The 15,903-nt window shown below is 41.3% G+C and overlaps 1 protein-coding gene across 3 annotated transcripts in view; it reads left to right on the forward strand.

Annotated features, from left to right (window-relative positions):
• Nucleotides 1-15,903, forward strand: part of GREB1L (GREB1 like retinoic acid receptor coactivator) — a gene marked incomplete at both ends in the record, with an annotated part of 129,189 nt that overhangs the window by 62,745 nt on the left and 50,541 nt on the right. For 2 of the 3 annotated variants that reach the window (XM_079717005.1, XM_079717006.1), the window contains 5 exons: nucleotides 145-330; nucleotides 4,556-4,882; nucleotides 5,920-6,048; nucleotides 6,586-6,720; nucleotides 9,314-9,511. In XM_079717005.1, coding sequence (XP_079573131.1) covers nucleotides 145-330; nucleotides 4,556-4,882; nucleotides 5,920-6,048; nucleotides 6,586-6,720; nucleotides 9,314-9,511 — 975 coding nt within the window. The remainder of the gene's footprint in view (nucleotides 1-144; nucleotides 331-4,555; nucleotides 4,883-5,919; nucleotides 6,049-6,585; nucleotides 6,721-9,313; nucleotides 9,512-15,903) is intronic. The other variant, XM_079717007.1, reaches the window with a different exon arrangement.

Raw genomic sequence — 15,903 nt, forward strand, 5'->3', positions numbered from 1 at the left:
TGATATATTTGAGTGATTTGTTTGGTAGCCATCTCAGAGGGCAGGGAACTTTGTTAAGCATCGTTGATCCTAGTTGAGCAAATATACCTGGTTGGACCTCAAAAAGAAATGTTGAACTTTACTGACCTGCTTCTATTGGGGCAGGCTTTGGCACTTTACCCTATTTCTATGGAAATGTTGGTGACATTGTTGTGAGTCCTCTGCTGGTGAATTGCTACAAGATTCCACAGTTGGAAAACAAAGATTTGGAACAGTTAGGTTTGACTGGCAGCCAACTCCTGAGCGTGGAAAACATGATTCTTCTGACAATACAGTATCTCGTGCGGCTGGGTAAGCTATTTTCAATAATCATTTGACGGCGACGATTTTAATTCTTTTTTGGAACATACATTTTTCCTTTTTTACCCACTTTCTCACATTTATCCACCTCTTACTTTCCCCTCTTTCACGTCTAACATTCTTTTTCTTCAACCCCATTCTCTATGGCTTTTCCCTTTCCTCTCCGCCATTTCTTTCCTACTCCTTTCCTTCTCTTTCCTATTTCTTTTTCTCCCCCCTATTTCTCTCAGATCTAGCCTCCCTTGCTGCTGGCTTTGCTTCTTTGGATCCTAGAAGAGATAAATTGCTCCACCTGGTGTCCAGTGCCATAATGGTCCTAAAGTCTCCAAAGTAGTTGATGTAGGAAGACTGTCCAAGGGCTGTGCCATGGGTACCTCCCTTGTGAGTCAGGCCAAGCCACCTTTCTGAAAGTGCAGTTACCATCTGGAATGCAAATGTAGCCATTGTGTTAGACAATTATTTTCCAATTTTCCACTTAGCCTTTTTATCTTGTTTATCCACTGCCCCTACACCCATTTTTTTCTTTTCCAGCTCCATCCCTTTGATGTAGTCCCAAACTGCTTCCTTTCATTGAGGTAGTAACTTGGACCTCCCTGGAAGGTTTTCTGGGCTTTAGGGTAAGGGGATACCTAGGTCATGAACCCTTCACTTCCTCTATTTGATATCTCCTCCTGAGCCCCACAGTGGGTGTATGCAGGTGCCCTGACAGTACTTTAGTGGCTCCGCAGCATTTACATTGCAATGTCCTTTATTTTGCAAACTGCAGTAGGCCATCTAATATGCAGCCTAATTATATACCTACTCCAGGACTTCAAACCACTAATTTACTTAGGAAAATATTCAAGATGTAAAATTACACATTAAAAATTTTATCTACACTCTTGTGAATTTTTTTTAATGTTTTAAAATACTTTGGTGTTAAATAATAAAAAACATGGGCCAAACAATGTTAAACACACACACATGCACACACACACACACGCGTGCACACACACACACACACACACACACACACGCTTCAGCTTCAGTCTTTGGAGCATCAGCTAGCAATCATGGCTGCAACTCTTAGTACCCTGAGAGCCCAAAGGCCTGCTTTGACATGGAATCTACTTTGACATGGGATCTGCTTTGACACGGGCTTTTGAAACTTGCAAGGCTTCAGGTATCTCATGAGCCACTTTCATGATAAATTTAGGACTTGCTAATCATTTTTATTAGTAGGTAATAAAATTATAAAAATCACCCGGGTCTGACATTTGATGTCATAATTTTAATTGATACATACTAACTTTCAACCGTGTTCCAAGATGAAAAACTAGCTTCTAGATGTATCCAGAATCAGTTATATAAGGCCACATAAAGTAATGCTATTTTAGTTAACCAAGCCTATCAGTATAGCATTTTTAAAAATCTCAATACCAATTTAAATAGTCAAAGTCCAAGTTAATTAAAGGAACTAAATGGTCAAAACAAAACCTCTTTCCTTAAATTAGTAAAAGCTCTTTCTTAAAAAATAGAACAATCTCCATTCAATTAGACAAAACTCTTCTCTGCCCTGCAGGATCAGTTCTCTCCAGAGTTTTACTTGCAACCAATTAATTATGTTTCTCAATGTCCAACATAAATAGATATTTCTTCTTCTTAATCTAAATTTTGTACATTGAGACATCTCTTATCTTTAACTGTTCTGGAGTCCTTAATTTTTTTTTTTTTTTTTTTTTTGCCTTCAGAAGTTTTGAAGAAGGCAGCAAGAATATTTTCACATATGCTAAAGATTACAAATTGACATTTGAAAAAATAAATCCAAACTTCTAAAAGGACAGGTGTAATACTTGGATGGCTCAGTTATCTGAAGGTAACAGAGAAGAAGAAAAGCAAGATTTTTCAGAAAGAACAGACCTTTCCACTACAATCACTTTTTTAAAAAAGTCTCTGTTATTTCACAACCTGAAAATCTTTTGAAGTAGATAATGAAATCAGCAAATCCAGAGATTCTTGGAGGACTCTGAGTCTGTTGGAACCTTGTCTTTTCCTATTATGGTGGCTCTATCTGAAAAGCCTTCAGACCTGATGCCTGGGCTACACTGAGTTACTGGAGATAAGCATTTGAAGAAAAAAAATTACTATATATTATCAAGCTTGTGAAAAGTGGAGAAAAGGCTCCTGCAATTTAGCTGTAAAGGCTAAGGATGCAGAAATGACGGGAGGTGATTGGAAGCAGGGCAATTTACTCTAAAAAGTTTCTTACCTCATTTAAACTTTGATACATTTTCCTCCATTTCTCAATTCCTAACAGTAATTCAGTCAAAACTCTGTAAAAGTGAGTTTTAAGGCAACCGAGAATGCTATGGACATGTTTGATATTTTATTTTCCCAGAATGCCTTTGTATTTGGAATTAATTATGCTGCCTAACAGAAAATGTTACTCCATGGTGGTTTGGAGGGGGCCTTATGGACACACCTATTAACCAGCCTCCTCAGATTGTCTATGAGAGGCAGGAGGGAACTGGAGAAGTCACAGCCACATGCTTTTGAGCTGTCATTTGTTCTGATGGAAGAAAGCTTTAAGTACATGAACATCTTCCCTTATTCTCCATGCAGTCAGTACAGATCTTGCGCTTTGAGCTCACTGCTAAGTGTGTACTCAGTGGCCACGAACCGTGGTGCTAATTTGATAAAGTTAAATGAAGATCAGAAGCTTTGGTGGCTCCCAGGTGATAATAAGGCATCCACTAGTAAGGGACTGGGGAAAGCACGGAAACATAAACACTATGTAAGCATTGCCATTTTCTTGCCCTCTTTCCATGTATAGTAGAGAAAAATCTGTGAGGACTTCACTCTCCTGCTTCCCTCTGGCTCCAGCCAATCCTGGAAAAAACTGTTTTTTTCCAATTAAAATTGTTTACTTTTAAAATGTATGATATTTTATTTAATTTTCCTTATCCTATCCATTACTAAACTTGCATTTTTTTTACTTTCCCTGAGAAGATGGGCAGGGTCCAGGGAGGCCACTTAAACCCCCGTTAGAGGAAGGAAAGGTTTCTGACTCACTCAGGTGCCTCGTTCCCATACAGAAGTCCAGTCCCTCATCCCTGTATTCTTTGCAAGGGGATTTTGGCTTTGGATTCTGAAGCTATTGCTTGATCTCAGATCACAGACACTGAGGGGGTCTATATCTGTTTCAGGAGGATGAGTTTCAAATCTCAGGTCTGCACAGAGAAAGAAATGCCTTTGAGTAGCAGGAGTGAACATCGTCTTGCCGGTTTCAATTTAAACTAAGTGTAGGAATTCACTTGTGTCACTTGGATGCCAGACACTGACTTGCTTATTTTGTCTTAAAGACTGGTTGAGGGACTTCCCTGGTGGCCCAGTGAGTAAGACTCTGTGCCTCCAATGCAGGGGGCATGGATTCGATCCCTGGTAGGGAAGGTAAGATTCCACAAGCTGCGCGGCTCGGCCAAAAAACAAACAAACAAACAAAAAGACTGGTTGAGTTTCTAAAGAGAAACAAAATACCTCTAATTCCAGGGACCACAGATCACCCATGTAAGCTTAACCATAACCTCGGCCAGGGAAGAGGGCCACATGCCATTCTTAACCCAGAACCCTGGGGAACAGCTAGGTGATGAGAGCATTCTCTATCTGGGGAAAGCGTGGAACTGCCTAAATATAAATTGGGAGTGAAAAATAATTAAACTTAGTTTTCCTCGTGGACAGTATTCTCAAAATTAGGTATAGAGGCAATACATTAAAATGTTTTTTTAAGGTACCTATGAATAAAATGAGAAATGAGTGAAGCCTGAAGCTGATTATATACAAGTAGGTGAGCTTCTTGCTTCGTTAGTCATTAACTATTTCTGTAACGCCAAGTTTAATATGTCAACAAAAATACCACCTTCAGTGACCATCTCCCAAGGCATACAATGGAATTGATACTGTCTCTGAGCACATCTTCTTTGAAAGATATCAAGAATAGAAGTCTGCATTTTAAAAAAACATGTATCAAGGCAAACAGAAAAGAGAGAAGGTAATTTAGCAATGGAAAATGGTTAGTAGAGGCAGTATACTTGAGGCCACTACAGGAAAAAGAGCTTATTTGCCAGCTGGAATAGACTGCACTCTGATGTGTGTGTTTGTGTGTGTGTGTGTGTGTGTGTGTCTTTTCTAGCTGTGATTAAAAAAAAAAAAATTCTAGCTGTAATTCTCCTCAATTTAGGTCCTGATCAGATACCTCTCAGGGAAGAATTTGAGCAAATTATGCTGAAAGCTATGCAGGAATTTACTCTGAGAGAGAGAGCCCTGCAGATGGGTGGTCAGTGCACACCTGTGTCACCAGGACAACTCCCCTGGCTGGCTAGATTAATTGCCAGCGTATCTCAAGACTTGGTTCATGTGATTGTGACCCAGAACTCCTTGGCGGAGGGCATTTCAGAGACATTGAGGACTCTCAGTGAAATGAGACACTATCAAAAACTACCAGATTATGTTGTGACAATTTGTGCATCGAAAATCAGAGGAAATGAGTTTTGTGTGGTAGTATTAGGTGAGTAACTTTTTCATTCATTCATCATCTGTCCATTTGAATAATACTAATGGGGTATTTCAGGCTTCCATGTAATTAATCTCTGGTCAAGGGCTCCAACTTGGGTTCTTCCTCCTAATTTTAACTTTTCCTTTGCTCCTCAGATCAGATTTTTGTAGCCCTTAGTTTGGCTGTTGTCCCTGTCAGCTGGTTGTGGGAGCATTATTTCAAAGCACACCCTAGTAACAGATACCCTTGTCTCATGTAACTTCTGTCCTTAAGATGTTTTGGAAATGTTACCACTCTAGCATGTGATAAAGCCATTGCCGCAGGTGGTTTAAGCCAGTTAATCATATTTGCCAGGAACTTAGCTCATATATTCACCTCTTCACTAAGAGGATATTTAATGTTATAACATTGACCCTAAAGAAAACGTTCAGAAAGTTGGTATGTTACAAAATGGATTTTTGTTTCTGGTGCTGATTTTCTATCAGGCACCGTCCTGAGTTGCCATTTGGACCAAATTTTGCTTTTCTCCTCTCAGTGAATGGCTCTCACCTCTTCCTAGCAAAGGGGCGAAGCCCTCTTGCTTTGACCAAACCCACCTGCCCATCTCTCTGTGATACATATTTCTTTCAAAAAACTTCATCAGAAAGTGTAACACATTCATTTTCTAATTTTCATTAGTAAAAAAAACATAAGTTTATATTTTTAAGATTGATATTCATAATAGCCATGTAGACACAATTTTTTAAAGGTTTTTCACATTCCTCCCGAGTCTTTTAAATAGATGCATGGTATGTTCTCACCATTACAAACATAAGGTATGTTATTTTTTTCCCTTGATCACCTAACTTTGTATTATAAACTTTTCAAATGAAATTTTGAAACTGTCATTTCAAATGCTGTATAATTGCCCATCTTTTGATGTGCCATACTTTTCTTAGCCAAGTCCCTCTAGCTACATACTTTAGTTGTGTTTCCAGTTCTTGCTGTTCTAAATCACTTCCCGGTGAACATTTGTTCACTGGCATGTTGTCTCCCCCTCTGTTCTGCAGGTCAGCATCAGTCCAGAGCTCTGGCGGAGAGCATGCTCACCACAAGTGAGTTTTTGAAAGAAATTAGTTATGAGCTCATCACAGGAAAGGTCAGTTTCCTGGCATCGCATTTCAAAACCACATCGTTAGGTGAGTGGCAGTCAGATTCAGCAACACCGCCGGCCCCTGGCTGCGTGATTTTCTGAATTTAAATCTTAGTGTGAGCTGAGTGTGGAGCTTAAGCTTGCCCGCTGATCTTCCCTCATTTGGAATGGTTTCTCCCAAGCATTTTGTTACTGACACAGCAAAGGGGTCCAGGCACAAGGATGTGAGGCCTCAGCTCAGCCCCTGCTTTGTTGTGTGACCTTGGGCAACGCTCTGCCTCCCCAGATCTCAGTTTTCTAATACGTCAAATGGAGATATAATGATCCCTTCCTGCCTGCTCTGAGTATTATAGGGGCTGAGAGAGATTTAGTATGTGGGAGCATGGAACCTGTAAGCACGATACAAATGAGGGTAGCTCTGGCTACCGAGATCCTGCTACAGGGGTGGCTGAGTGTAAATTCCGACGTGAAAAGTGGGATGACCAACAGATCTCGACGGGAGCCCAGCGTAACTGCCCAACTTGGAGACATACAAACATGTCATTCCTTGTGACTTTCTTATCTCCACTTTATTTTGTAATAGGTGATGACCTAGACAAGCTGCTAGAAAAAATGCAACAGAGAAGAGGAGATAGTGTGGTGACCCCTTTCAATGGAGACCTTAATGAATGTGTGTCACCTCAGGAGGCTGCTGCTATGATCCCCACGCAGAACCTGGGTAATGTCACCACAGGCCAAAAGGAGGAAACTAATCCTCAGGACAGACATAGAAGCTAAGTCGTTCTGAGGGTTTTGAGGTCTTGTCTTCAAGTCACAGACTGTGACAGGCCTCTCCTCATTATCTACATGATAAATCTGGCTCAAGTTAAAAATGCCTTACCCTGTGGCCTGGGCCCAATGCCTTTGTTCTTAGTAAATGTCTCCTAGAATTAAAATCAAAGCCGAAGACTTTATTTTAAGCAGTGCCTCTCTTTGTTTTTGTTTTTTTGGGGGGGGAGCAGGGATCCTTGGTGTACTTTCCTTAACTCCACCAGCTGTGCTCACCACTGTGGGTGCTCATGTAGGACTTCAAAGAACTACTTGAAAGAATCTAGACTACAGTCTGGGCAGGGCTCCTGGCTCTCTGCTCCCTGCATCTACTCTCCAATGTGTAAAACACACATAATCTTAGGGTTAGCGAGGTCTTCCTGGCAGCTGGAGCAGAAACACTGACGTATCATCTGACCTACAATGAGCTTGCAGAATGCCAAGGGGGACGGTGGGACCGGGGGTGAGGAGTTCAATCGCTAGATTGGATTCCTTTAGGTTCAGATCCTTCCCCAGTTCCCTGTTCAATAGGGACAATATAAGAAAGGACAGGGCTTCCCTGGTGACGCAGTGGTTGAGAGTCCGCCTGCCGATGCAGGAGACACGGGTTCATACCCTGGTCCGGGAAGATCCCACATGCCACGGAGCAGCTGGGCCCGTGAGCCATGGCCGCTGAGCCTGCGCGTCCGGAGCCTGTGCTCCGCAACGGGAGAGGCCACAACAGTGAGAGGCCCGCGTACAGCAAAAAAAAAAAAAAAAAAAAAAGAAAGAAAGGACAGAACAGAGAACAGGAGAAGGATGGATACGAAGCAGATCCATACAAGTGGATGCTGACAGCCTTTTGGCTTCCACTTGATGGGAATGCATCCTTTGTGCATTAGGATGACAGCAAGAAAAGTAGCATGGCTTGGCATCAGCTCAGGCAAAAGTTTTTGACTTCTGGACATTGCATGACAATAAAGTGATCATCCAGATGATCTAAAATGTGTTATGTGAACAAAGTTAAAATTTTGAAGTTCTCAGATGCCCATTTACATATCCTTGATTCCCTGTTTAAGAAACATTGCTCAGGAATTCCCTGGTGCCCTGGGTTCAATCCCTGGTCAGGGAATTAAGACCTCGCAAGCTATGTGGCCAAAAAAAAAAAAAAAAATTAAGCTTAAAATAATAATAAATAAGAGATCTTGGTGGTTAAAAAAAAAAGAAAAAGAAAAGAAACATTACTTAAAGATATTTTTAGGTTTCCTCCAACTTCAAAATTTGTTAAGTTCAATTCTACAAAGTTATGCCATCCCCTGTGTTAGTCCCCATTCATCTAACCCGCAAAATGAAAGAAACAACAACCTAACTATCCAAAGACAGATTTTAATTTTGATTGGTAATCTTTGTGGGTCAAAAACTATTTGGGCTATTATTAAAAGTTGCAGTTTGGGGCTTTTCTAGTAGGTTCTCTCAGCCAGTAGGGAGACACCCACCTGTATAAATCTCCACTCACTGTCAGGGTTCCATGGTGGCTGGGGTCCCATGACTACCGTCTTTGCCTGGGAAGTATTGCAGCTTGATTTTAGAAAACATTCATTAGCACAGGTTAATTGGGCCCTTGTGTGTTCCAGTCAGACTTCCACGTGTGTTCCTGATAAAAACCAGCCCTTTCAAGAAGCATTAAATGTTTCTGCTCAGGTGTTTAGCTGACTAAGCCTGTCTCTCATTATGTGTGTGTGTGCATGCACGCATGTGTAAGAGAGATTGATCGCTTGATTATAACTTGTAATAAAAAGCTACTGGCTTGTTTAGAGTATCTGGGCAATGTTTTTCTAATACGTCACCTATTGAGCAGCCAGCTGGCCATGTCATGGGTCAGGTCTCTTCAGATAGTACAGGCATCCACATGGGAGTTGACCACAATCACCCAGACCTGGTAGGTCACAAGCACTGGCAAAGTGGAGTCAAGTGGGAAGAAAGGTGAAGTTAGTGTCATGGGGAGGAGAATTTCAAGCCATGTTACAACTGACTTGCTGGAGAGGAAATGTTTACTGCAGTGCCATCCAGAAAAGCTCAAAGGAACTCAGCATGATTATGGTTATGGCATTAGCTCTGAACTGGGTCTGGGCTCAGGCACCTGACCTGTGCTGATACTCCTAAAGAAACCAGGAAACTCTTCCCCTTTCCAGAGATGAGTCCTGGCTCGAGCTGCAAGAGTGCGGTCTGTCCCCCCATTTCTGGGCAGGGGAGGGGTGCTGAGTTCATGCCTTGTGAGACAATTTATATTAAAATAATACATTTGTAAAACTACTACATTCACTCTTGAGCACATCCTTTCAGCCAAGTTGTCAGGGAAAGTGGGCAAATCTATTAAAAGTCAATAGAGAGTGAGGATAGAAAGTGAGGATTCTTGGTGATAGAGCATCATTCTACCCTATGTGTATTATTTGTTCCTATATGGATTCATAGAGGCCATCACAGAAGTGAATTAATCTTGTTCTTATGACTTTCTTAAATTTTAGATCTAGATAATGAACCCTTCCAGATTTATCAACCGCAGCTTACAGTTGCCAGAAAACTCTTGTCCCAGGTGTGTGCTATAGCAGACAGCGGCAGCCAGAGCCTGGACCTCGGCCACTTCAGCAAAGTGGACTTCATCATCATTGTCCCAAGATCAGAGGTTCTGGTCCAGCAAACTCTTCAACGGATTCGACAATCAGGTAGGATGGAACTTTCAAAGAGGGCCCTACCTAGATCCAGCCTTAGATTCCCTCTGTCTCTTTCTTTGGCTTAATCCAAACATTTTTAGGGCACTTCCATCCTTTTTTACAGTAATAAATATCACAGGAGTACTTTAAGTATTACTTCAAATTTATCTGTGAGTATTTCCTCAAAGTACTCTGACCTTTTCCCTCCTAGGTCAAGGGTAAATTGATGTGCATGTTTGCCTGATTCTATTAAGTCTGTGATGTCACCAGTGGATTAGAAACTGGCCACTCATTTATGAAGAGAAATTTCCTCAAGGCAAAGATAGCCCTGCCTGGGATGACGGGGTCTGTGCCACCTGAAGTCCTTCTGTGGCTCATTGAGTCATTCTCATAGGAGAATTCTTGTACCTTTTGCACACTACCAGCAGATTTTCAGCCTAGAAACCAGGACCCCATCCCCTGTGTCAGCAATGAGAAACCTCATTAAAAAAAATTCAAAGTTAGAATTTCTCCTAATTTCCTTAAGAGAATAAGTAGAGAGGAAAAACTTTTTTTTCCAGAAAATGTGAAAAGGTAGGGAGCAAATATTTTAGAAGTCTGTGGTAAATAACATCCCTCTCAAACATAAAAGTTGCTTAGAATTACAAGACGCAATAAGGAATTTAGAAAATTGAGACTGCTGAAAATGCCTGCCTTTGTAAACTAGGTTTGAAAAAGAAATTATAAATGTCAAGTTGCTTCTGAGTACTTTAGTTGGGGGAAGACACACACACACACACACACACACACACACACACATACACAGATTTTAACTGGAGGATAAATCTTTTTGCCACAGTAAAAAAATTTATTTTCAATATATTTGAAAACAGGAAGCAGGAAACTTCAGAAGAGCTTAAAATACAGTTTATATGTTCCACACCTGTCATTCAGTGCTCCTTAAACTTTAGGGTGCATGCAGATCACTGGGGATCTTGTTAAAATGCAGATTCCCCTTCAGTAGGTCTGGGTGGGCTCCAGATTCTGCATTTCCAACAAGCTCCCAGGGGCTACCTGGGCGGCTGGTCAGAGGACCACTCTTTGATTAGCATAGCTGTACAAAAAATCTTTCATTCTAAGTTCCATGGGCCAGATGAGCTGACTAACAAAAGGCTTTTCCCTCTTTAACACCTCTTAGTGGCTGTGACTGAGACATGTAAAGTCTTTCCATGCCTCCTCAAGACCCAAGCGCCTGGTTAACAGTGCAACCTGCGTTTTAGCCTCTAAAATTTTGAATGACAAGTTACAAAATGGCCTGTTAGAAATATTGACTTATAGGTGAATTAGCCAGAGACAGTCAAACGCCTTCTCTCACAGCTCTTCCAGAAACCGGGTGAGTTCTAGACATCCTCAGCTACTGGCCATTCGTCATTTTCTTTCTGCCCTCCTCCATTGAGGGAAATGGAGGGGCTTTCGTCACACCAGGCATTAACCAGATTTTTGCTACTTCTTGTGGATTTTCCACTTCATTACTATGGAGGGAGCACCTTCTCTTGTAGGTTTTTTACTTGCACCAAAGGGCATTTGTGGCCTTCCTGAGTTTGTGATCTGATATCCCAGTCATACTCCAGCCAAGTCATCTTAGCACCTGTTTCAAGGGGTGAAATCATCCATGGTCAAGTGGTTATGCTCTCCCCAGAGCCTTTTCCTCAAATAACCTCTTGATGACCTGTATTTTCACCTTTCTTAATCAATGCAAGACCCTAAATAAAACCCTGCATTTTTGACAGATAGAGAAACTCTATTGGTCCTTTCTTTTCCCTTCTCAACGCCCTCAGATTTTTCCAAAGTGAGTATTTTGAGATTATCATTCCTCAGAAAGGACTGGTATTTGACTAATTACATAAGCTTAGACTCCAAGAAAATCAGTGTTACAGAGAGATTCAGAAAATTCAAGGCAAAGCATATTTTTAAAATTATTCACATCTGGCCTTGGCATACATACTGAAAATTTTTGCTGCAGAAACAATCACTTCTATATATTTTTAAATAACTGTATTCATTTTTATTATACAAAAAAGAGTTGTGGTTTTCTTTATTTTGAAAAATAAAAGAAAGTAGGAAATTTTAAACACTTATATAATCCCACCACTAAAGGATAATCACTGTTAAAATGACTTAATACCTAGTGTTCCAGGCTCTCTTCTCTGCCTATGTCTGATATTATAGTAGGCACATTTTTCCACATCATTAAGCTTTTGTAAGCATCATTCGTAATGAATGTATATGATATTCCGTATCATAACAACACCAAAATTTATTTGCTTTTTTTATTTGAATACCTTTGTATTTTTGGAACACATCACAGTTGATAGAACCCGAAGGACCAAAAGCATTTTAAGGTGTAAAGAGATTGTCCAGAGCAGAGATTCTCCACTAAAACAACTCTTAAAAGTCATTGCTATGAAAACACAGAGGATTCTCAAGAAGTCATCTGACTCAGTTTCCTCATATTTTGCCATGTGAATCAAGGAGAGCTACATTTCCCTAAGGTCCAGAGGGCAGTTCTTTGAGGACAAGGACTGTTTTCTCATCTCTGTGTGCCTGGTGCCTAATTTCTGCCTCTCCTGGGCCTGGCACCAGTAGGGGCTCAACTATGGGTTCAGGTTGGAAGGGAGAGCTGGGGCTGGAGGGAGGAAGGGGAGGGATGGGCAGAGGGAACACCAGTGTCCAAGTGCTTTGCTCTCTGGTTCCATTTGCCTTTCCCTAAAGGAAGCATTTCAGCAGCCAGCCTGCCAGGAAAAGCACCAGGCAGGGAGAAGTAGCCAGGACATGCAGAAAGGCCACATCCTTGGCAGCCCTTGTGTGGCTGAAAGAAAAAGGTGAAAATAGAAACCATCACGTTGTTGCAGACTCAGCACTAAGGTGAAGCATTTGGTACCTTAACTTACTTTCTAACTAAGAAAGGGAGGCAGGGAGGAAAAGAAGACAAAAGAAAACATTACAGAAAGAATTGGAAGGTTAAAAAAAAAAAGAAATGAAATGGGTTAAACATCTTTAAGTTTGCCCCAGATGGACTTGTAAATGCTGCAGTGATCAGTGGAGAAGCAACATAAGGAATTTTTAGACCATAGGAAATTCTTTTGTTTTAGTGTCATTTTTTTTGCAGACTGATGTTGTAGCATAGTTCTTCTAATTCAAGAAGCTCCAAATTCTATAAATTAGAATACTAGGTTATCAAAATGCGATCAAAATGCAAGCCACTTTCAACTCAACATGAGTAGAATGAAAACAGGAAGGATTAGTGACTCCATATTTTCCTCCTCCCTGCTTTTAAAATGGTATCCATGGGAGCCCCCAGCAAATGGGAGCAGATCTGCGAGTATCCAGTCAAGGAAGTTTTATCATGCATGCTCAGGGGAATGACATAAATTTGACACCTCGATACATGCCTGATCATAAAAGAACCAGAGAGAGTTTTGTCTGCTGATATGTAGATAGGTTTTAAGGCAGTGGTAGAGATTAAGAGAGGAGAAGAGATAAAGGAAAGCAATTTCACTTTCTAAAATGTATTTTCTTGGTCTCATCAACCTTATATCTCCTTGTTAGTCAGCAGAAAATGTAAGCAGAAAAAAGGAAGTGAGAAAGGCAGCAGGGAATGGGATCCCAGGGAAGAAAGTACTAGGAAAGCACTCTGCCCTGACGTGGAGTAAGGAAACACCAGAGATTCCTCTGTACAAATATAACTGAACAAGTACCTAAGGTTAGCATCTGTGAAGTCAGTTTCCAACCAAGTCGTAGCTGCCCATTGCCCACCCCTAGTTTATAGACAGCGTTGGCACCTGCCTCACAGCCATCACCTCCCCTCCAAGTGGACGACCCCACCAAATCCTAGCTTCTCTGCATTAAGCTCTCATCCGCAAACACATTTACCTCTACTGCTCATCAGGCGCCTGCCCCCTAGTCATATCCCAGATGCTCCTGGATCCTGGAATCGTAAATTCTAACAACCCCAACACCAGACCACAGACTTCTTTGCAACATACACTGTGTGGGGAAAAAAAAATCAACCTTTCCGACTGATGCCTCATAAATTCGTTCTGGTTCTTTAGTTGGCTCTCTCTCCTGCTCTCCACAGTGACTGGCTCTTGCAGACTCCGTTTCACTCACAGTTCTGACCTCATCCTTCTCTTAGCAAAGGACCATGCCGCTTGTTTCTCCCCTCCCCCACCCCCAGAGGAAGAAAACTTCAGATAAAAACTTCCTTCCAAATCTGGAAACCTACCTGCATGTACACCCGTCATTCCCCCTTCCTTCCTGGTCAGTGAAGAGCTGCCCTCCTCTGTGTAAGCCTGCTTCTCCCACCTTGCTCTGGAGGCCGTGCTCTCCTCGTTCTCATGGACCTCACACTCTGATGATCTCTTCTCTCATTGTCACCTTCCATTTCCTTCCCTCCTGGAGCTCATTCCATCAGTTTTAACCTGCCCCACTCTCTCAGAGAAAAAACAAGCCTCTGTTAATCCTACCTAACCCTCCAGTTCATCCTCCTCGACTTAAGTGACAAACTTACCGAGAGAGTTGTCTGTTGTCATCTTCATTTCCTCATCTCCCAGTCACTCAACACCCTGCAAACTGGCCTCCACTCCCCACTGCCACGCTTCTAGGATTCTCACCAATGTCACCAATGACCTTTTCTGTCCTTATCTGGACTCCTGACAGCACAGGTGCCCTCCATTCCTTCCTTTAAGCACTGCAGTGCTTTTGGCTTCCAAGACACATCCTTTCCCAGCCTTCCTACTAAAAGTCATGCTCCAGTGCTACTCTGTACCCTGTGGTGCTCCAGCCTGAGACTCAAGACTGCGTAGTGGCTGTGTGTTTATTGATGACCTTTCTCTTCAGCTAGAAAACAAATATTCAGGGTATAGGTCTGTCTTGTCTAAGGCACAGGAGACACTTAACAAATGTGTTGAACTGAAGTTTTGTAACATTCTGTTGAATTTTAAGTTAAAATCTATTATAAGACGAAGACATAGGGAATTCCCTGGAGGTCCAGTGGTTAGGACTTGGTGCCTTCACTGCCGTGGCCTGGGTTCAATCCCTGTTTGGGGAACTTAAGATCCCACAAGCCATGTGGCACAGCTGAAAGAAAGAAAGAAAGAAAGAAAGAAAGAAAGATAGAAAGAAAGAAAGAGAGAGAGGGAGGGGGGAGGGAGGAAGGAAGGAAGGAAGAAAGAAAGAAAGAAAGAAAGAAAGAAAGAAAGAAGAGGAAGACATAGAAGTAATTAATATTTAAGATTTGGCAGTCCTGTGGCAAAAACAAATTCAGCCATTAAAACCATGTTTCACAAACCTACTTTGGCCAAGAGTAAAGCCCTTAAGATGGGTATGTATCAGGTGTATCTGTCAGTCACAAAGGGCTCTGAAGTTGTATCTGTGTGTTCAGAATGCTCTTCTTGTGCAGATCTAGTGCTGCTTCCCTCCTTGACCCAAACAAACAGAATAGTCATATACACCCACACAGAGAAGTCTCACCAAACCCAAATTGGAGAATTCTCTCCCACTGGGAGGACAGAAGGGAGCCAGCCAGACCACCAGAAAACAGTGGGACCACCAGTGCAATGGGCACCGAAAGCAATTACCTGGAATTTTAACCAGCCGTTTCAATTCCCAGGTTATATATTTATTTTTCTTTTGCTGACATACAGAATTTATTAAGCTTTTCACATGTAATAGAGCATAGTTTCAGTTGCATCTGAAGTGCTAACAAAAGCTCCAGCAATCAAGAATGGCAGCATGTTATCAATATTTTATAACAATCAACACTTGTAGCTTTTCAGGTTTGGATAAAATCATTTATCCCAAAGTAAATCTAGTCATGCTTTTAAAAAATGCTTTAGGTCACTCCAAGCTTGGCAATTAACATTTGGCTTAAACAATAATAAAACAGTCACAACTTGATAAATTACAAATACAACATTGTAGGCCATAACCATACACAGCATAAAGAAAAGATAGTGGTGACGAGTAAGTAGCCATTAGCATTAATAGAGTACCTTGGCCTCCATGCAGATACTTCCAGAGGCTTTTGTTCATTCAGGCCTGACATTCAGTTTTCAAAGTAGGGGACAATATCTACAGTATCATTTTGTAATTTCTAACACACTGAAAACAAGTAAGTAGAAAATGATGAGTTGATTTTTCTTAATGCATTAAATCCTGAGGAGTTATCACCAACCCCTTAGTATAAAATTTTTTCAAGTTATATTATAACTTGGTGTGCTACTTACTGTAAGTGCTGCTAAATGAATTAAATGAAGACAACAGTGTTTCCCCTAATGTGATTGATTTTAGCACTTTTCAGCTACCTAGATCTAAAAAACTTTCAGGCTTTTGAACTGAACATTTGAGGAGAGCGTTCATATTTC

This window comes from Hyperoodon ampullatus (assembly GCF_949752795.1).
Source record: "Hyperoodon ampullatus genome assembly, chromosome: 13".
Lineage (NCBI taxonomy): Eukaryota > Metazoa > Chordata > Mammalia > Artiodactyla > Ziphiidae > Hyperoodon > Hyperoodon ampullatus.